This window comes from Papio anubis, chromosome 4 (assembly GCF_008728515.1).
Source record: "Papio anubis isolate 15944 chromosome 4, Panubis1.0, whole genome shotgun sequence".
Classification (NCBI taxonomy): domain Eukaryota; kingdom Metazoa; phylum Chordata; class Mammalia; order Primates; family Cercopithecidae; genus Papio; species Papio anubis.
In genome coordinates, this window is record NC_044979.1 from 135,717,514 (window position 1) to 135,738,248 (window position 20,735).

At 54.6% G+C, this 20,735-nt stretch overlaps 1 protein-coding gene across 8 annotated transcripts in view; it reads left to right on the forward strand.

Moving 5' to 3' along the window:
• The window catches only part of ELN (elastin), a 45,061-nt gene extending 24,331 nt beyond the window's left edge, over positions 1-20,730 (forward strand). For 2 of the 8 annotated variants that reach the window (XM_031665480.1, XM_031665481.1), the window contains 19 exons: positions 827-988; positions 2,145-2,198; positions 3,654-3,800; positions 4,033-4,074; positions 4,741-4,827; positions 5,000-5,056; positions 7,946-8,113; positions 8,202-8,261; positions 8,453-8,572; positions 9,180-9,218; positions 11,077-11,148; positions 11,234-11,293; positions 11,543-11,626; positions 14,034-14,072; positions 14,283-14,336; positions 15,076-15,120; positions 15,926-15,955; positions 17,092-17,142; positions 19,478-20,730. In XM_031665480.1, coding sequence (XP_031521340.1) covers positions 827-988; positions 2,145-2,198; positions 3,654-3,800; positions 4,033-4,074; positions 4,741-4,827; positions 5,000-5,056; positions 7,946-8,113; positions 8,202-8,261; positions 8,453-8,572; positions 9,180-9,218; positions 11,077-11,148; positions 11,234-11,293; positions 11,543-11,626; positions 14,034-14,072; positions 14,283-14,336; positions 15,076-15,120; positions 15,926-15,955; positions 17,092-17,142; positions 19,478-19,521 — 1,415 coding nt within the window. In that variant the 3' untranslated portion in view covers positions 19,522-20,730. The remainder of the gene's footprint in view (positions 1-826; positions 989-2,144; positions 2,199-3,653; positions 3,801-4,032; positions 4,075-4,740; positions 4,828-4,999; positions 5,057-7,945; positions 8,114-8,201; positions 8,262-8,452; positions 8,573-9,179; positions 9,219-11,076; positions 11,149-11,233; positions 11,294-11,542; positions 11,627-14,033; positions 14,073-14,282; positions 14,337-15,075; positions 15,121-15,925; positions 15,956-17,091; positions 17,143-19,477) is intronic. The other 6 variants (XM_031665482.1, XM_031665483.1, XM_031665486.1 and 3 more) reach the window with 6 other exon arrangements.
• Positions 20,731-20,735: the final 5 nt, after the last annotated feature.

Consider the following 20,735-nt stretch of genomic DNA (forward strand, 5'->3'; position numbering starts at 1 on the left):
GGGAGGCTGAAACCAGGAGTTTGAGACCAGCCTGAGCAACATACTGAGACTCCATCTTTCCAAAAATTATTTTAAAATTATCTAGGCATGGTGGCACATGCCTGTGGTCCCAGCTACCTGCGAGGCTGAGGTGGGAGGATGGCTTGATCCCAGTAGTTCAAGGCTGCAGTGAGCTCTGATCATGCCACTGCACTCCAGCCTGGGTAAGTGAGAATTTGGTTCAAATAAAAAAGGAAAGAGAGACAGAAAGACAGAGGAAAGGAAAGGGAAGGGAAGGGAAGGGAAGGGAAGGGAAGAAAAGGGAAGGGAAGAAAAGGGAAGGGAAGGAGGAAGGGAAGGGAAGGAGGAAGGGAAGGGAAGGAGGAAGGGAGGGAGAGAGAGAGGCAGGAAGGAAAGAAAGAAAGGAAGAAAGAGAAAGAAAGAAAGAAAGAAAGAGAGAGAGAAAGAGAGGGAGGGAGGGAAAGAAAGAGAAAGAAAGAAAGAGAAAGAAAGAAAAGAAAGAAAGGAAGGAAGGAAGGAAGGAAGGAAGGAAGGGGAAGGAAGGAAGGAAGGAAGGGGAAGGAAGGAAGGAAGGAAGGAAAAAGAAAAGAAAAGAAAAAGAAAGAGATCACACTCCTCCAGCCCACAGATTCAAATCCCTAGAGCTCTTTAGGGACCCTCTTAGTCTCTCTGCATCTCTCTGATGAGTTGGATCCATGCAGAGGAAATGTCAACCCACCTGCAGTCGTGCACTCAGGACCAACTGTCACTTCCATACTCTACTAACCACCCTTGGAGCCCTCTGAGGTTCCCATAAGTTAGGAAAACAATGCTTTTTCTTCCACAGGAGCTGCTGCAGGCTTAGTGCCTGGAGGGCCAGGCTTTGGCCCGGGAGTAGTTGGTGTCCCAGGAGCTGGCATTCCAGGTGTTGGTGTCCCAGGAGCTGGCATTCCAGGTGTTGGTGTCCCAGGAGCTGGCATTCCAGTTGTCCCAGGTGCTGGGGTTCCAGGTGAGCTGGGCTGTGTGTGTGTGTGTGTGTGTGTAAGAGAGAACTATTGAGACTATTGCCAAAATTTGTGCATTCTCCCTAACACCTTAACCATCTGCCCATACCCTTGACCACATCTCATCCCCTCATCTTCTCTTCCTTGGGTTATACCAATCTGCTAATTAGCTTCTAACCAGTATCATATTTTCCAATTGACCTTCCGGTTATCAGTGTTCTCTGGGGGGCAGGAACCGTGTCTTTTTCAACTCCATATTCCTAGCCCTTAGCTGAGTAGGTGTTCAGTTTATGGTGGATAGAAGGGTAAGTGGGTTGATAGATGGATAAGTGGATAAATGGGTGGGTAGATGGATGAATGGGTGGGTGGATGAATGAATGGATGGATAGATGGGTGTATGAATGGGTGGGTGGATGGATGGATGGATGGGTGGATGGGTGGAGGGGCAGATGAATAGATGGGTGGGTGGAAGGGTAGGCAGGCAAATGCAAAATGGATGGTTGGATAGAAGGTTAGACGAATGGATAGATAGGCAGATGGGATAAGCTGGTAGATAGATGAGTGAACAGAGAGTTAGGTGGTTGGGTGGGTGGATTGAGATCCAAGGATAGACAGACAAATGGACAGCCGGGCGCGGGTGGCTCACACCTGTAATCTCAGCACTTTGGGAGGCCAAGATGGGCAGATTACCTGAGGTCAGGAGTTCGAGACCAGCCTGGCCAATATGGTGAAACCCTGCCTCCACTAAAAATAGAAAGAAATTAGCCAGGCATGGTGGTGGGCTCCTGTAATCCCAGTTACTTAGGAGGCTGATCAGGAGAATTACTTGAACGGGGGAGGCGGAGATTGCAGTGAGCTGAGATCACACTATTGCACTCCAGCCTGGGCCACAAGACTGAGACTCCGTCTCAAAAAAAAAAAAAAAAAAGACAAATGGACAGGTATAGAGGTCGGTCATTGGGTAGATGGATGATGGAGGTGGCTGGGTATACAGACGGGCAGGTGGGGGACATCATCAGTGCATAAATGGAGATATAGCCAACTCTATGTTGGCGTGAAAAGAAGAAGGCCCAACACACAGATGGGTAGACAGACGGATACATACTGTGCAGCTCTCCTTCAATCTCTCCTGAGCATTTGTGTCCCTCTTGGTCTCTCCAGGGGCTGTGTCACCAGCTGCAGCTGCTAAGGCAGCTGCGAAGGCAGCCAAATACGGTGAGTGCTATGCTGACAGCTCTGCCCCTCACTGTCCTGACCTCTACTTACCAGAACTAAAGGACTCTCCTCTACTTGCCCAGAGAAGGGAAGTGACTTGCCCAGGGTCACCGAGCAAGTCACCGGCAGGCCTCAGGACGATGTCTCCCCCGTTTGTCTTCTACCACAGGGCCACGGGGCTGAGTGGTGGGAAAGTCCCAGGATGGCATTCCCAGTGGGGACAGTGACCCTGACCCTCCCTGCTCTGGCCAAGGCCCTCTCAGAGGAGCCCAAAACTGTCTGGGGATTCTGCCAATAGTCTCTCTGCATCCAACAAAGGGGGGCTTCCCCAAGTGCTCAGAGAGGAGAGGGGCCGGAGGAGGACTGAAGAGTGTCCGTAAAAGCTTCATGGCGGGGCTGGGTGCAGTGGCTCACATCTGTAATCCCAGCATTTTGAGAGACCAAGGTAGGAGAATCGCTTGAGGCTGGGAATTAGAGACCAGCATGGGCAAAATAGCAAGACCCTGTCTCTACATAAAATGTAAAAATTAGCTGAGCATAGTGGCACGTGCCTGTTTTTTCCAGCTACTTGGGAGGTCAAGGCAGAAGGATCACTTGAGGCCAGGAGTTTGAGACCAACTTGGGCAACATAGCAAGACCCCATCTCTACAAAAAATAAAAAATGAATTAAAAATTTTTTTCTTTTTTTTCTTTTTTTTTTTTTTTTTCTGAGATAGAGATTCACTCTGTTGCCCAGGCTGGAGTGCAGTAGCATGATTTTGGCTCACTGCAACCTCTGCCTCCCAGGTTCAAGCAATTCTCATGCATCAGCCTCCCAAGAAGCTGGGATTACAGACGCACGTCACCATGCCTGGCTAATTTTTGTATTTTCAGTAGAGACGGCTTTGCCATGTTGGCCAGGCTGGTCTCAAACTCCTGGCCTCAAATGATCCACTTGCCTCGGCCTCCCAAAGTGCTGGGATTATGGGCATGAGCCACCGCACCCAGCCAAAAAAAAAATTTTTTTTTTTTTTTAGACGAAGTCTCACTCTGTCACCCAGGCTGGAGTGCAGTGGCGTGATCCCAGCTCAAGTGATTCTCCTGCCTCAGCCTCCCATGTAAACGGGATTACAGGTGCACACTACCACACCTGGCTGATTTTGTGTTTTGAGTAGAGATGGAGTTTCACCATATTGGCCAGGCTGGTCTCAAACTCCTGACCTCAGGTGATCCACCCGCCTCAGCCTCCCAAAATGTTAGGATTACAGGCATAAGCCACTGTGCCTGGCCCAGAATTTTTTTTTAAAGGCTTCATGGTGGAGGCTGCGGGGAACCCAGGCATCCCAGTTTTCTGTCTTTTATGGACAAGGCCTGGGGGAAACTTGCATCCTCTTTCCCAGTCCATCAACATCCCTCAGAGCCTGCCCAGCCTCTCTCACTGAGCTTCCTTTCCATTTGGCTCCCTTCCCTCTGCAGGGGCCAGGGCCGGAGTCGGAGTTGGAGGCATTCCTACTTTTGGGGTTGGAGCTGGGGGCTTTCCCGGCTATGGTGTCGGAGTCGGAGGCATCCCCGGAGTCGGAGGTGTTCCCGGAGTCGGAGGTGTCCCGGGAGCTGGCATTTCCCGTGAGCCTTCGTCACATCTGGGGACATGGGTTGAGAAGAGATGGGGGCTTCTTGTCTGCTCAGCTCTGCAGGGGCAGTGGGGACTGCAGATCGGGCTTGAATGTGCTCAGGGAAGAGTTGGGGGAGAAGCGAGGTCGTCCATACCTTAACAGGGCAGAAGAGCTTTAAACACGGCTCGGAGGAGACGCAGGCAAGGCTTCTGAGGGTCTCTTTCTTTCTCGTTTCCTTGTAGCTGAAGCTCAGGCAGCAGCTGCCGCCAAGGCTGCCAAGTACGGTAAGTGCCCCTGCCCTGCCTGACCCCAAGCCCTGCTTTCCTGTGGGGCTCAAGGACCAACCTCAGGGCAAACTGACTCCCAGGCCTCCGGGACTGAAATGGCCTGGACCAAGGTCACGAGGCCCCTGCCCCATCTTCCAAAGCCACACTCCACTCTTACTGTCCTTTTCAGATGCTTCCTGTTAGGACTGTTGGTGACCTGCTCATCACCCCACCCCCCACCCCCAGAACCGAAGGTGCCTGGCCAGGCTGGGTGGCTCACGCCTGTAATCCCAGCACTTTGGGAGGCCGAGGCAGGTGGATCCCTTGAGGCCAGGGGTTCGAGACCAGCCTGGCCAACATGGTGAAACCGCGTCTCTACTGAAAAATACAAAAATTAGCTGGGCATGGTGGCAGGCACCTATAGTCCCAGCTACTTGGGATGCTGAGGCAGGAGAATGACTTGAACCTGGGAGGTAGAGGCTACAGTGAGCAGAGATTACACCATTGCACTCCAGCCTGGGTGACAGAGGGAGACTCCGACTCCAAAAATAAAAATAAATAAATAAAAAGAAATGAAAGTGCCAGGAAGCCGTTCTCTTCTTCCCCCGATTCTCCTACCCACCCATGCTCCCCCAAGAAGTGAGCACTGGGAGGGGCGAGCCTGAAAGTTCTCCACTCCCCCAGGTGCTGCAGGAGCAGGAGTGCTGGGTGGGTTGGTGCCAGGTGCCGGAGGCATAGTCCCAGGTGTGCCGGGCGTGGGAGGAGTGCCAGGTGAGCTGTGTTCTCCAGCCCAGAGACCGGTTTAGTTTGTCTCACGGAAGGGTCCCTGGAGTTGACCAAGGTCGACTGCACCATTTTACAAACGGGAAGACTGAGCCTAGAGATGGGAAGCAGGGAGGGGTGCGAGAGACCACTCCCTCACCCCTTCTCTTCACACCTCTAGGAGTGGGGACCCCAGCAGCTGCAGCTGCTAAAGCAGCCGCCAAAGCCGCCCAGTTTGGTAAGTCCCCCTCACCCCCGCCATTGGCTCACGGAGCACTGCCTTCTCATGTGCCCTGCTCTGGGATCTGACCGCCCAGCTCCCTGTTCCTTTCCACCTCCCTTAGGCTGCCACGTTCTGGGGTGGGCCCTCCTTAGAGCTTTTGGTCCACTGATGACCTCTAGGAGTGTGGGTGACGTTTCTGATTAGGGAAGCAGGGTGAGCAGTGTGAGCCTCCCTGTTCCTAAAGTCCCTGGTGCCTCCCAGGCTATTAGGGACCTGACCTCATGCTGAGTTCCAGCTCCCCTGTGACGGACTCCAGTTCTCCCCCTTCTCCTTCTCTTTCTCCTTCTCCTTCTTGTGCTCCTCCTCCTCCTCTTCCTTCTTCTTCTTTTCTTCTCCTCCTCCTTCCCCTTCTCCCTCCTCCTCCTTCTTCTCGTTCTTCTCCTTCCTCTTCTTTTTCTTTCTTCTCCTCCTGCTTATTTTCCTTCTCCTTCTCCTCCTCCTGCTTCTTCTCCCTTCTTCTCCTTCTTCTTTTTTCTTCTTCTCCTTCTTCTCCTTCTTCTTTCTTCTTCTTCTCCTCCTCCTCCTTCTTCTTCCTCTTCTCCTTCTTCTTTCTTCTTCCTTCTTCTTCCTCCTCCTCCTCCTTCTTCTTCGCCTTCTTCTTCTCCTCCTCCTCCTCCTCCTTCTCTCCTTCTTCTTCTTTCTCCTCCTTCTTCTCCTTTTCCTCCTCCTTTCTTCTCCTCCTTTTCCTCCTTCTTCTTTCTTCTCCTTCTCCTTCTTCTTCTTCCTTCTTCTTGAGATAGGGTCTAGCTCTGTCACCCAGGCTGGGGTACAGTGCCACAATCATAGCTCACTGCAGCCTCAACCTGCCAGGCTCAAGCAATCTGCCTGCGTCCAACTCCCAAGCAGCGACCACAGGTGCCCACCACCATGCCTGGCTCATTTTTTAATTTTTTTGTAGCAACAGAGGTCTCACTATGGTGATCAGGCTGGTATCAAACTCCTGGGCTCAAGCGATCCTCACACCTCTGCCTCCCAAAGTGCTGGGATTACAGGCTTGAGCCACCACGCCCAGCCTGCAGTACTTCTTGTTCCCCATCTTTTGCTATATTTGAGGGCCACCCTGGTAGCCCCAGGTGCCCACACTTTTCTGAACACGGCAAATTGTAGCAGCACTAACTGTAGAGCTCAACTGTATATCAGGCCCTGGGCATGGGGTCTGTAGGCCTTGGCACTAGGGACCTGTGGGCTAAAAGGTTCAGATCAGAATCTCTAAGGCTGAATAGGCCAGACAGCATTTCAACTGCAGGCCTGCTGAGCCCCAAATTCTCACACACAGCAATCTTTACATGTTTATTTGAGACAGGGTCTCACATCGTCGCCCAGGCTGGAGTGCAGTGATGCTGTCATAGCTCACTACAGGCCTCAAACTCCTGACTTAAGCGATTCTTCCCCCTTAGTATCCCTAGTAGCTGGGGCTACAGGCACGTGCCACCATGCCCAGTTTAAAAAAAAAAAGAGGCCGGGCACGGTGGCTCAAGCCTGTAACCCCAGCACTTTGGGAGGCTGAGACAGGCGGATCACGAGGTCAGGAGATCGAGACCATCCTGGCTAACCCGGTGAAACCCCGTCTCTACTAAAAAATACAAAAAACTAGCCAGGCAAGGTGGCAGGCGCCTGTAGTCCCAGCCTCGGGAGGCTGAGGGCAGGAGAATGCGTGAACCTGGGAGGCGGGAGCTTGCAGTGAGCCAAGATCCGGCCACTGCACTCCAGCAGGCTGACAGAAGGCATGCGTCTCAAAAAAAAGAAAAAAGAAAAATTGCCAGGCAATCCTCTCACATTGGCCTCTCAAAGTGCTGGGATGACAGGCATGAGCCAACGTGCCTGGCCTACAAACAATCTTATAGAGTTGAGTTTATTTTTCCCTTTTACGGATGTGGAAACTGAGGTTCCCAGAGCTTGAGTAACTTGCCTACAGTTGCACAGCTAAACGGTGGCTGAGCTGAGGTTTGAACCCAAAAGCCTTTCTGTCTTACAAAGCCCCGCCTGTATAAATCTGGCTTCCAGAGGCCCTTGAGTGGCTCAAGCCTGTAATCCCAGCACTTTGGGAGGCAGGGCAGGCCCGGATCAGAGTCCAGGAGATCGAGACCATCCTGGCTAGCCACGGTGAAACCCCGTCTCTGCAAAATACAAAAAAGCTAGCCCGAGGCGGTGGCAGGAAGCCTGTAGTCCCAGCAGCTACTTTCGGGGAGGCTGAGGCAGGAGGAATGAAAATGAACCGGGAGGTGGAGCTTACAGTGAGGCGAGATAAGGCTGCACTCCAGCCTGAAGCTGACGTGAGACAAATCTCAAAACCAAATAAATAAATAGTAGCAAAATGCTTTCCGTAAACTCAAAATCTCAAAGGGGTCCTTGTCCTAAACAGTTAGAACTCTAGCCAGATGCAGCTCACAGCTATAATCCAAGCGCTTTGAGGAGGTCCGAGGCCAGGTGGATCACCCGAGGTCAGGAGTTCAAGACCAGCCCACAGCCTTACGGTGAAACCTCTACACTAAAAATACAAAAAAATTAGCCGGGTATGGTGGTGAGCACCTGTAGTCCCAGCTACTCAGGAGGCTGAGGCAGGAGACTTGCTTGAACTCGGGAGTTGGTGGTTGCAGTGAGCTGAGATCGCACCATTGCACTCCAGCCTGCATGACAGAGTGAGACTCTGTCTCCAAAAAAACAAGGTTATGAACTCCTGAGCCTGCATAGGGATGAGGAAGCTGAGGCCCAGCAAGGGAAAGTAAGTGATCCATGGTCACACAGCAAATCTATGCCAGGGCCGAGGCTCCAGACCTCTTTCCATAAGCTTCTGTCCTCTTTGATTGGGCCTTGGTTAATGATCAGCTCTTCTCAATCTTACAGGGTTAGTTCCTGGTGTCGGCGTGGCTCCTGGCGTTGGCGTGGCTCCTGGAGTTGGTGTGGCTCCTGGCGTTGGCGTGGCTCCTGGCGTTGGCGTGGCTCCTGGTGTTGGTGTGGCTCCTGGCGTTGGCGTGGCTCCTGGCGTTGGCATCGGCCCTGGTGGAGTTGCAGGTGAGTTTCATGAGTCAGTGAGCCTGAGGGGCCCCCGAAGCCTCCATCGGCCCCACCTCCATCTCTAATCCCCTCTCTCTTCCTCCAGGAGTGGGAGCCCCAGCGGCAGCGAAATCTGCTGCCAAGGCAGCCGCCAAAGCCCAGCTCCGTGAGTGCCTCGCCCACCTTTCTCTCCTCTCCCCAGCGAGCCCAGAGCTGGTTAGGAGCAACAGCCAGGGCAGAGGCTGCTGCTTGGATCTGGGCCCCTTCCTTTGGGAGTAGTTTCAGCTCCCTGGGCAGGACACCTCCTCAGAGGCATGCTCCCTGCCTGCTGTCGCCACCACTGCCCTCTGTCTGCAGGAGCTGCAGCTGGGCTTGGTGCTGTTCCTGGACTTGGAGTTGGTGCTGTTCCTGGACTTGGAGTTGGTGTCGGCGTTCCTGGGCTTGGAGTTGGTGCTGGTGTTCCTGGCTTCGGGGCAGGTGCGGGTGAGGGGGCTTCTAGGGGTTAGGCGGAGCCTGTCCCCTGAGCTCAGGGAACGAGATCCCTCCTACTCCCAGCACCTCCCCAGCACCCCCTCACCACCCAGGGGTGCATAGTAAAATCCTCGTTAGGTTCTCCTAAGTATCTGGGGGTAACGGACAGCGGGAGGAGGGCAGACCAGGCCAAGAGACCCCAGGCTGCCCAATTGCAGAGTATCTGCCTCCTCAGTAGAGGGGTAGCAGGGCTGCAGACTGAGAAAAAGCTCGCCCTCCACCCAGGGAAGGAGCAGGTAGATCAGCGTGGCTCCCCTTCAGCAGTGCTCTGTGGCCAGGGGGCCACTAGGAACTCCAGATCTTCACCAGCTGGTTACTGAGCCCCACTCTGTCCTCAGCCTCAGGCAGGCCATGCTAGGCCTGAGGAGAGAAGGAGGGGCCAGATGGAAGGCAGAGGCACTGTTCAGCCCTAAAGCTCTGTGCCTGTACAGCTTCAGGGCTTTGAGGAAGCAAAAGGCCAAGGAGGTCAGGGAGGGCTTCCTAGAGGAGGCAGTACAACTCCCAGGTACAGAGCTCGGCTGCTGACCACCCCCCGACTTTTCTTTCTCCCCAGTACCTGGAGCCCTGGCTGCCGCTAAAGCAGCCAAATATGGTGAGTGCACCCCACAACCACTTGTGGCTCCCTTGCCACCACACCATCCCTGACAGCACAGGACTCGGGTGGTCACGATAGAAAAAGGCAGTTTCGGCCGGGCATGTTGGCTCACGTCTATAATCCCAGTACTTTGGGAGGCCGAGGCGGGCAGATCACCTGAGGTCAGGAGTTCCAGACCAGCCTCACCAATATGGTTAAACCCTATTTCCACTAAAAATACAAAAATTAGCCAGGCGTGGTGGTGCGCACCTATAATCCCAGCTACTGGGGAGGCTGAGGCAGGAGAATCACTTGAACCCAGGAGATGGAGGCTGCAGTGAGCCGAGATCACACCACTGCACTCCAACCTGAACGACAGAGCAAGACTCTGTCTCCAAAAAAAAAAAAAAAGGCAGTTTCTAGGACACATTTATGACAGTTTAAAACCCTGGCCCCTGCCCACTAAATGCTTGTGGTGCCTTCAACCCCTGTGACCACCAAAAACACCCTTGAAATCCCAGTTGCCCCCCAGGAGGTAATTCCACGGTCCCTAAGCCCGCTCTGACCCTGACAGTTTCATAGTCCCTACGTCCAGGAAGGGGCTGGGCCTGCTGTGGGTATGAGGAGTCTGGACAGTCTCTGCCTCCACCCCAGCTCTCTGGCCCAAGCAGAGGAACTGGTATTCCTCATCTGGGCACCCCCGGCCCCCCGCCTGCCTTCCTGTCCTGCCAGCAGGACTGCTCCCGCCACGAGCCAGCCCAGAGGACGTGGCAGTCCCACAGCCTCTGCGCTTGGCGCTCTGGCAGCCCCACCTGGCCAGACCCATGCTGTCTGTAGCCCCTGCATTCCTGGCCTCCTGTGAGCAGAGTTAGGGGGAGGTAGAAGACTCCCCCAGGGATCCACCAACCGACCGGGCAGGTCCACTTGGGGCCAGTTTCTACCTCGGAAAATCCTGGCTTCTTCAGCCCTGACCCCCAGCGGCCCTGCCTGCCCCCCTGCTCACTGCTGACTGCTTGGCAGGCCTGAGTCAACAGACATTGCCAGGGAAACAGAGTGACGTCACGTGGTGGAGCCACGAAGGGCGCAGGCTCCCCAGCCACTTCCTGCCCCTGAAGCCCTGAGCACACTGCTTAACCTCTGCTCTACCTCAGCATTCTCATCTGCAAAATGGGAATGACAATAGTGCCTACCTTTCCTGCTGCAATGCATAAAAAATGGGCTGCTAAGTGTGAAGCACTCAGAATGTTAAGTGCCTGCTGTAGATACTATTGCCATTGTTTGTTTGTTTGTTTTGACAGAGTCTTGCTCTGTCGCCCAGGCTGGAGTGCAGTGGTACGATCTCAGCTCACTGCAGCCTCCACCTCCCAGGTTCAAGCGATCCTCCTGCCTCAGTCTTCCAAATAGCTGGGATTACAGGCACGCACCACCACGCCTGGCTAATTTTTGTATTTTTAGTAGAGACCGGGTTTCACCATGTTGGCCAGGCTGGTCTCAAACTCCTGACCTCAGGTGATCCACTAGTCTCAGCCTCCCAAAGTGCTGGGATTACAGGCGTGAGCCACCGCACCCGGCCTACAAAAGAACTTTTAAGGCTAGGCACAGCGGCTCACACCTTCAGGAGGCTAAGGCAGGAGGATCTCTTGAGCCCAGGAGTCGGAGGCTGCAATGAACTATGATTGTACTACTGCACCCCAGCCAGGGTGACAGAGCAAAACCCCATCTCAAAACAAAACAAAACAAGGACTGGACTTCCTGTCCGCTGCTCCTCCCCTGTGTCACATGGCCCCTGCCACCTGTCTGCTTGTGTTGTTGTTCCTGGGGCAGGGAGACCCATTGTTCAGAAATGGGCCACTCATCTTCTTTCCTCTCCACGCAGGAGCAGGAGTGCCTGGGGCCCTTGGAGGGGTCGGGGCTCTCGGTGGAGTAGGCATCCCAGGCGGTGTGGTGGGTGAGTTGAAACCCCAGGAGGGGCTGGCTGGGGAGAGAGGCTAATCAGTACTGAGTCCCTCCCTGAACTCGGTCTATATTCCCAGGAGCCGGACCCGCCGCCGCTGCTGCTGCAGCCAAAGCTGCTGCCAAAGCCGCCCAGTTTGGTGAGCACTGGGTGGAGGTGGGAGCTGCTGCCAGATCCCCAGGCCCCCAGGGTGTGGGAGGAGCCTCTGACCAGGCACTGTAGACTCAGACTTCCTGCCCCAGACACCTCCTGGCTCCACTGTGCCATCGAAGGCCGGGAGAGCTCAGGCTCCACCTGGGTCCCCAGAGGACACCTCCACCCTCCGCAGGCTGAGGCTTCAGTCCCACCTTTCTGACCGGCAGAGTCCAATGCTGAGCTCTCTCCACAGGCCTAGGGGGACCTGCTGGACTCGGAGTCGGAGGACTCGGAGTCGGAGGGCTTGGAGCCGTCCCAGGTGTTGGGGGCCTTGGAGGTAAGAGTTGTTCTGAAATCAGTGAGTGCGTGGAATGTGTGTATGAGAGACAGAGATGGAGACAGAGACAGAGACTTTCTTTCCCAGCCCTGCCACGTCTTTGCTCAAGATGTCCTCTCGGCCAGGTGTGGTGGCTCACACCTACAGTCCCAGCACTCTAGTAGGCCAAGGCGGGTGGATCACCTGAGGTCAGGAGTTTGAGACCAGCCTGTGTGACATGGTGAAACCTCATCTTTACCAAAAATACAAAAGTTAGCCGGGCGTGGTGGTGGGCGCCTGTATTCCCAGCTACGTGGGAGGCTGAGGCCAGAGGATCTCTTGAGCCCAGGAGGCGGAGGCTGCAGTGAGCTGAGATGGTACCACTGCATTCTAGCCTGTACAGCAAAAGTGAGACCCTGTTATAAAAAAAAAAAAAAGAAAAAAAAAAAGAGGCCAGGTATGGTGGCGCATGCCTATAATCCCAGCACTTTGGGAGGCAGAGGTGGGTGGATCACCTGAGGTCAGGAGTTCGAGACCAGCCTGGCCAACATGGGCTCCAGCAACTCCACCAATGTCTCTACTAAAAATATAAAAATGAGCCGGGCATGGTGATGCATGCCTGTAATCCCAGCTACTCAGGAGCCTGAGACAGGAGAATCACTTGAACCCAGGAGGCGGAGGTTGCAGTGAGCCGAGATCACGCTGCTGCACTCCAGCCTGGGCAACAGAGCAAGACCTCATCTCAAAACAAAATAAAAACAAAAAATGTGGCAAACGGGAGCTGGGGCTATCCCTGGCTGCCAGGGTCCCAATCCTCTCCCTCTCCTCTCTCTTTCAACCCACATGACCACTGCGGTGGGAGTTGCCCATTCTCCAAGAAAGAAATCAAAGCTTGGAGAGAAATTGCTTTCCCTGGCCAAGAGCGGTGGCTCACGCCTATAATCCCAGCACTTTGGGAGGCCAAGGCGGGTGGATCACGAGGTCAGGAGATCGAGACCATCCTGGGTAACTCGGTGAAACCCCATCTCTACTAAAAATACAAAAAAATTGGCCGGGCGCGGTGGCTCAAGCCTGTAATCCCAGCACTTTGGGAGGCGGTGAGGTGGATCAAGAGATCGAGTCAGGGGACTATCCACAAGCTAGCATGGTGAAACCCCATCTCTACTAAAAATACAAAAAACTAGCCCGGAGGCGTGGTGGCTGAGCCTGTAGTCCCAGCTACTTGGGAGGCTGAGGCAGGAGAATGGCGTGAACCCGGAGGGGCCCGAGGCTTGCAGTGAGCCGAGATCACGCTTGCTGCCTCAGCCTGGGAACCTGGCAGACTCCGTCTCAAAAAAAAAAAAAAAAAAATACAAAAAATTAGCACGGGCATGGTGGCGGGCACCTGTAGTCCCAGCTACTCGGGGAGGAGAAGCTGAGGGCAGGAGAATGGTGTAAACCTGGGAGGTGGAGCTTCTAGGTGAGCTGAGATCGGCCACTGCACTCCAGCCCTGGAAGGCAGAGCCGAGACCTCGTCTCAAAAAAAAAAAAAAAGAAAGAAATTACTTTCCCTAGTCTCCATGTCGTGATGACGCTTTGTGTGAACACACCTCTTGGGCTGTCATTGTGTCTCCCCCTCTAAACCGGCCTGCACAGCTCTTCCTGTGAGTTCTAAGCCCACACACACAAGAGGAGCTTAACAATTAAGGACTTTTGGGGCCAGGCATGGTGGCTCATGCCTGTAATCCCAACACTTTGGGAGGCTTAGGTAGGTGGATTGCTTGAGGCCAGGAGTTTGAGACCAGCCTGGACAACGTAGCAAGACCCTCCCCACCCCACCCCCAAGTCTACGAAATATTTAAAACTTAGCTGGGCGTGGTGTGTTTCTGTAGTTTCAGCTACTTGGGAGGCTGAGGCAGGAAGATCACTTGAAGCTGGGAGTTCAGGGCTGCAGTGAGCTGTGATCGAGCCATTACATTCCAGCCTGGGCAACAGAGCAAGACCCTAGACAGATGAAGGAAAGATGGGGGATAGATACTGGGAGGATGAGTCCGTGGGCAGACGGTAAAGGGTGAGTAGATCAGAAGACAGGGCCCAGCCAGGTGCGGTGGCTCACACCTGTAATCTCAGCATTTTGGGAGGCCAAGGCAGGTGGATCACCTGAGGTCAGGAGTTCAAGACCAGCCTGGCCAACATGGTGAAACCTGTCTCTACTAAAAATACAAAAATTAGCCAGGCACGGTGGTGGGTGCCTGTAATTCCAGATACTTAGGAAGCGGAGGCAGGAGAATCGCTTGAACCTGGGAGGCTGAGGTTGCAATGAGCCGAGATCACGCCACTGCACTCCAGCCTGGGCGACAGAGCGAGACTGCCACAAAAAAAAAAAAAAAAAAGGAGACAGGGCCTGACAGGTGGCATTCCTGAGCCATCATGTGCCTCATCTCCCCAGGTGTGTCTCCAGCTGCGGCCGCCAAAGCAGCTAAATACGGTGAGTTCCCCTCTGAGGCCTTCCTGCCAGTGGCCTGCACCCCCTGCTATGCCCATCACCACCCTCCCCCAGCCCAGCTCAGGCCTCCCTCTGGCTCCCCCTACCCCTGAAGATCTTGTCTGGGACATCCCTTACCCCAGAACCCAGCAGGGATATCAGGGCCTCTTCCAGATGAGGGTGCTTGTCCTGACCCCACCTGCCTCTTCTCAGGTGCTGCTGGCCTTGGAGGTGTCCTAGGGGGTGCCGGGCAGTTCCCACTTGGAGGTAGGGGTGGCCAGCTCTGCTATGTAGTCCTCAGCTCTGTCCAGATCTAGAGAGGGCTGTCTGTCTAGCAGTGGGGACTCCCGGAGCCCATGTCCACACGAGGACAGGAGACTGGGACTGGAGAGAGTACTCTAGGACCACAGATGTACTGGGCAAAGAGGCAAGCTGTAAGGTTGGGGACAGTGCCAGGCTGAGCTCAGGGTTGAGGCCACGGGGTGCCACACCTGGTTGCTAGGTGGGGGCATGTTGTGTTGAGAAAGCTGCTCTGGCTATAATAGGGGAGATTGGCTGGGCGCAGTGGCTCACGCCTGTAATCCCAGCACTTTGTGAAGCCTAGGTGGGCGGATCACTTGAGGTCAGGAGTTCAAGACCAGTCTGGTCAACATGGTGAAATCCAGTCTCTACTAAAAAAAAAAAAAAAAGCAAAAATTAGCCAGACGTGTTGGGTACCTGTAATCCCAGCTACTTGGGAGGCTGAGGCAGGAGAATCACTGGAGCCTGGGAAGCAGAGCTTACATGAGCCAAGATCGCACCACTGCACTCCAGCCTGGGCGACAGAGCAAGACCCTGTCTCAAAAAAATAATAATAAAATAAAATATAAAAAATTACATAGTAGGGGGATGGAGAGGAGATGATCCCAGACAGAGGGTCTTGGGTGAGCCGGTGCAGGCAGAGAGTGATAAGGCTAGAGCCAGTTCCCACCCCTACTAACCTACCAACCCAAAATCTCTCCTGCAGGAGTGGCAGCGAGACCCGGCTTCGGATTGTCTCCCATTTTCCCAGGTACGCCAGGCTCCCTGCCCCTGGGCCCTGCCCTAGAGCTCCAGCCACCTCCTCCCTCCTCTCCTGTGTCATCTCCTGCTCAGAAGGGCTGAGCCAGCACCCACGGGTGGACCCCACAGCCTCAGGTCACATGAGGCTGGACCCCAAGCTGAACATAGAGCCTCCCCTCCTTCTTGCTGACCTCTTACAAAAACAGGGAACATTCGGTTTTTAAAAACAGTTCATGGCCAGGTGTGGTGGCTCACGCCTGTAATCCCAGCACTTTGGGAGGCCAAGGCAGGCAGATCACCTGATGTCAGGAGTTTGAGACCAGCCCGGCCAACATGACGAAACCCCGTCTCTATTAAAAATACAAAAATTAGCCACGTGTGGTGGTGCACACCTGTAATCCCAGATACTCAGGAGGCTGAGGCAGGAGAATCGGCTGAACCCAGGAGGCGGAGGTTGCAGTGAGCTGAGATGGCGCCACTGCACTCCAGCCTGGGCAACAAAGCAAGACTCTGTTTAAAAAAAAAAAAAAACAAACTCACATTTCGTGCTCCTCAAGGTCCATGGAGGACAGATAGCTTTTCCACCATGTTGTAAAGGGGAGAAACCGAGGCTCAGAGAGTGCCAGGGACTGCTCCGTGATCACACAGTGAGCAGAGGCAGAGCCCAGGGCGCCTGGCACGCAAGCCCAGAACTTGGCCCTTTGCAGCCCACGCTGCCCCCACCCCCAGCCTCAGGCTGAACCCATGCTGTCTGAGAGGGCTTGACGGGCGCCCCAGAAGTGGGTACACTCACAGCCCCTCTCTTCGCCTTGCAGGTGGCGGCGCTGGAGGCTTGGGAGTTGGTGGTGAGTCTGCAACAAGAAGTCACCTGATGCCTGGTGGGGCCCATTTCAAGCAGGGAGCCCCTGAGTTCCCTTCATGGGGTGACTGGAGTGACCATGGATCTGGGCTAGCCCCCTGGTGTGGGGGGTTCAGGGAGCCCACAGGGGAATCATGGAAGCTGGAACTCCAGCGCTAGGCTGTGGGGAAAGGAGCCAAGGATCCTGATTCCTGGGGCTCCTGGCCTGGCCCTTGACGAGGCCCCCAGAGGCAGACAGGGACCTGAGTCACCCTGGAGTTTACTGTGTAACTGAAGAGATTGACAAGGTCCCATAGAAAGGGAAATAAAGACTGGTGTGGTGGCTCATGCTTGTAATCCCAGCACTTTGGGAGGCTGAGGCAGGAGGATCGTTTGAGGCCAGGAATTCGAGACCAGCCTGGGCAACATAGCAAGACCCCATGTCTACAAAATATTTCTTTCTTTTTTTTTTTTTTTGAGATGGAGTCTTGCTCCATTGCCCAGGCTGCAGTACAATGGCATGATCTCAGCTCACTGCAGCCTCCGCCTCCTGGGTTCAAGCGATTCTCCTGTCTCAGCCTCCTGAGTAGCTGGGATTACAGGCGCCCACCACCACACCTGGCTAATTTTTGTATTTTTAGTAGAGATAGGGTTTCACCATGTTGGCCAGGCTGGTGTCGAACTCCTGACCTCAAGTGATCCGCCCGCCTCAGCCTCCCAAAGTGCTGGGATTACAGGCATGAGCCACCATGCCCAGCCTAAAATATTTCAAAAAGAAAGAAAAATAAGCTGTGTAAGGGAAGAATAAGGTCAGGGCAAGCAGGGTGGGCTGGGAGGGGAAGCTGAGTGGTCACGTGGGCAAGGCCAAAACTGGGAAATGTGTCAGGGCTGACTGGGGTGGGGTGGGGTGGGGCACCTGCTGAGTCGCTGAGGTCTCCACAGACAGGATGCATCTGTGATTTGCAAGGAGCATAGGAGCATAGCTGGACAGAGGGGGACAGGCTGGGTGGGGCTGAGGGGCAGGCTGGAGGCAGGAAGGACTCGAACCTGCTGAGACAGAATGGAGGCCAGGTCCAAGGTGAAGGGGCTGGGAGAGGCAGGAAAGCCCAGCTCCCTCCTCCATCCTGTCCTCCCCATCCACAGGAAAACCCCCCAAGCCCTTTGGAGGGGCCCTAGGAGCCCTGGGATACCAAGGTGAGTAGAGATTCAGCCCCCTAAAGAGGCAGGGCAGGAGGGGCAGAGACAGAGGTGGAGGGATGGTCCACCAGCCTGGGTTCTGGAGCAGGGAGGTTAGGGAAGGGGGATGGATACCTCCTGCCCATCCCTCCTACCTCCCACACAGATATTCAGAGCTGCGTGTGGACTCAGGGCCCTCCAAGCTCACCCCGGGCCAGGCCTGGCTGTCCCTCCCAAAGTCCCTTAGCCTGCTACAGGAAGTCAACTGGAAAAGAGAAAGAAAACATTGGAGGAGAAGGGAAGGAGAAGGGCTGGGACCACTGGAGCCGCAGAGTCAGGGAAACCAGAGGGTGTGGGCATGGGGCGTGCAAGGTGCCCTGGGCTGGGCAGCAAGGGCTGAAGCTACCACCTAGGGCTAAGCCACTTTCCTTCACAAAGATGCAGACCTGGCCAGGCGTGGTGGCTCATGCCTGTAATTCCAGCACTTTGGGAGGCCAAGGCGGGTGAATCACCTGAGGTCAGGAGTTCAAGACCAGCCTGGCCAACATGGTGAAACCCCGTCTCTACTGAAAATACAAAAACTTAGCCAGGCATGGTGGTGGACACCTGTAATTCCAGTTACTTTGGAGGCTGAGGCAGGAGAATCTCATGAACTGGGGAGGCAGAGGTTGCAGTGAGCCGAGATCATGCCATTGCACTCCACCCTGATCAACAAGGGCGAAAATCCATCTCAAAAAAGAAAAAAAAGATGCAGACCTAGCCAGGCGCGATGGCTCATGCCTGTCATCCTAGCACTTCGGGAGGCCGGGGCGTGAAAATCGCGTGAGCCCAGGAATTTGAGACCAGACTAGGCAACAGAGTGAGACCCTGTCTCTACAGAAATTTTAAAAATTAGCTGGGTGTGGTGGTGCACATCTGTAGTCTCAGGTACTCTGGAGGCTGAGGTAAGAGGACTGCTTGAGCCCAGGAGTTCAAGGATGCAGTGAGCTGTGATTGTGCCACTGCACTGCAGCCTGGACAATAGAGCAAGATCCTGCCTCAAAAGTAAAATATGCCGATCCACCTCTGGGGAGGGTGTGGGCGGTTCTTTTACCTCCCCGCAAGGTCCTCCATATGATACCAAAAGGAGTCCCAGAGAAGTCACAGCTGTGCCCCTGTGGTTACTCAGGACTGTGAATTCCCTTCCACACAGTCCTGTTCCCCATTGCACAGATGAGACAGCTGAGGCCAGGGTGGGAGGGGCAGAGGTAAAACCAAACTGACCGTTTCCAGGGTGCCCAGCTTTCAACAGGGCGATAGTCTTGCTTGTGGCCCTATCATGGCATTTCCCAAACCAGGTGACAAACTTCAGAGAGAGGGCTGGGTGTAGTGGCTCATGCCTGTAATCCCAACACTTTGGGAGGCTGAGACAGGTGGGTCACCTGAGATCAGGAGTTCGAGACCCCAGCCTGGTCAACATGGCAAAACCCCGTCTCTACTAAAAATACAAATATTAGCCGGGTGTGGTGGTGTGCGCCTGTAATCCCAGCTACTCTGGAGGCTGAGACAGGAGAAGTGCTTGAACCCAGGAGGTGGAGGTTGCAGTGAGCTGAGACCACACCACTGCCCTCCAGCCTGGGTGACGACAGAGCAAGACGATTGCGTCTCAAAACAAAAAACAAAAACTTCAGAGGCAGATGTCTGTTCCTGCGCTACTCTCTGCTCACTGCCACCAGGTGGCGGTAAGGAGCCATATCTGGCTCAAGCAGGGGTAGGAACTACTCCGGCCCGCTACTAGACAATGATGCCTTACCTAACAGACTGATGCCTTGAAACAGGGTTCACCCATCAGACCATTCCCAGGAGGTGTAGGAATCTGGGTTTGGGTCCCAGCTCAGACACTATGTGGATAAGACCCTCTCTCCCTCTACTGGGCCTTGATTTACTTATCTGATGCCCTCTCAGATGTATGGGTCCACCCCACTCCCTAAGAGAGCCATCTCCTGCAGACACTGACTCTCCCTTCATCCCATGTTCCTTGATGGAGCTGCCCTTAGCCTTTCCCTGAAAGGCTTCTTGGAGCAGTGGAGCCAGGAGCCAGTGCCAGGCCCAGTCCTTCCCCAGCCAGGCCCCATGACCTGCCCCCTTTTCTGCAAGTGTTGGTTTCATCCAAGTAATATCTTGTGGGCTTCTCCGGCCCCATCTGTCCAGTGGAAGTTGATGGCATGGATCAGGTGTGAGTTTGGCCTGGGGCCGCGGCTTGGCTTCTGGTGACTTCTTGGAGCCTCCATCCGAGTGGGTCAGAGCAGGCAGGGATTAGAGTCGAAACTGAGAGGGGCCGGACTCATAGTGATGTGCACCTCCTCCCATCCAGGTGCGGCCTGCCTGGGGAAATCTTGTGGCCGGAAGAGAAAATGAGCTTCCCAGGACCCCTGACTCACGACCTCATCAACGTTGGTGCTACTGCTTGGTGGAGAATGTAAACCCTTTGTAACCCCATCCCATGCCCCTCCGACTCCCCACCCCAGGAGGGAACGGGCAGGCCGGGCGGCCTTGCAGATCCACAGGGCAAGGAAATAAGAGGGGAGCGGCCAAGTGCCCCGACCAGGAGGCCCCCTACTTCAGAGGCAAGGGCTGTGTGGTCCTGGCCCCCGACCCCATCCCTTCCCACCTAGGAGCTCCCCCTCCACACAGCCTCCATCTCCAGGGAAACTTGGTGCTACACGCCGGTGCTCTTATCTTCCTGGGGGGAGGTAGGAGGGAAGGATGGCCCCTCGGGGAACCCCCTCCCTGGGACTCCTCTAAAGATGGTGCAGACACTTCCTGGGCAGTCCCAGCTCCCCCTGCCCACCAGGACCCACCCTTGGCTGCCGTCCAGTTGGTACCCAAGCACCTGAAGCCTCAAAGCTGGATTCGCCCATAGCATCCCTCCTCTCCTGCGTCCACTTGGCCGTCTCCTCCCCACCAATCGCTGTTCCCCACATCTGGGGCACCTTTGGGTTGGAAAACCACCCCACACTGGGAATAGCCACCTTGCTCTTGTGGAATCCATCCGCCCATCCGTCCATTCACCCATCTGTCCATCCATCCATGTCCCCATTGACCGCCCGGCACCACTAGCTGGCTGGGTGCACCCACCATCAACCTGGTTGACCTATCATGGCAGCCTGTGCCCTGCCTCCACCCCCATCCTACACTCCCCCAGGGTGTGCAGGGCTGTGCAGACTGGGGTGCTAGGCATCTCCTCCCCACCTGGGGTGTCCCCACATGCAGTACTGTATCCCCCTCATCCCTCCCTCAGTCCACTGAACTTCAGAGCAGTTCCCACTCCTGCCCCGCCCATCTTTTTGTGTCTCGCTGTGATAGATCAATAAATATTTTATTTTTTGTCCTGGATATTTGGGGATTATTTTTGATTGTTGATGTTCTCTTTTGGTTTTATTTTTGTGGTTCATTGAAAAAAAGAGAAATTTTTTTTTCTGATTGGGGGAGCTGTATCCCCAGTAGAAAAATCATTTTAATCACTCTGATATAACTCTGGATGAAACACACCTTTTTTTTTTTTTAATAAGAAAAGAGAATTAACTGCTTCAGAAATGACTAATAAATGAAAACCTTTAAAGGAAACTGTG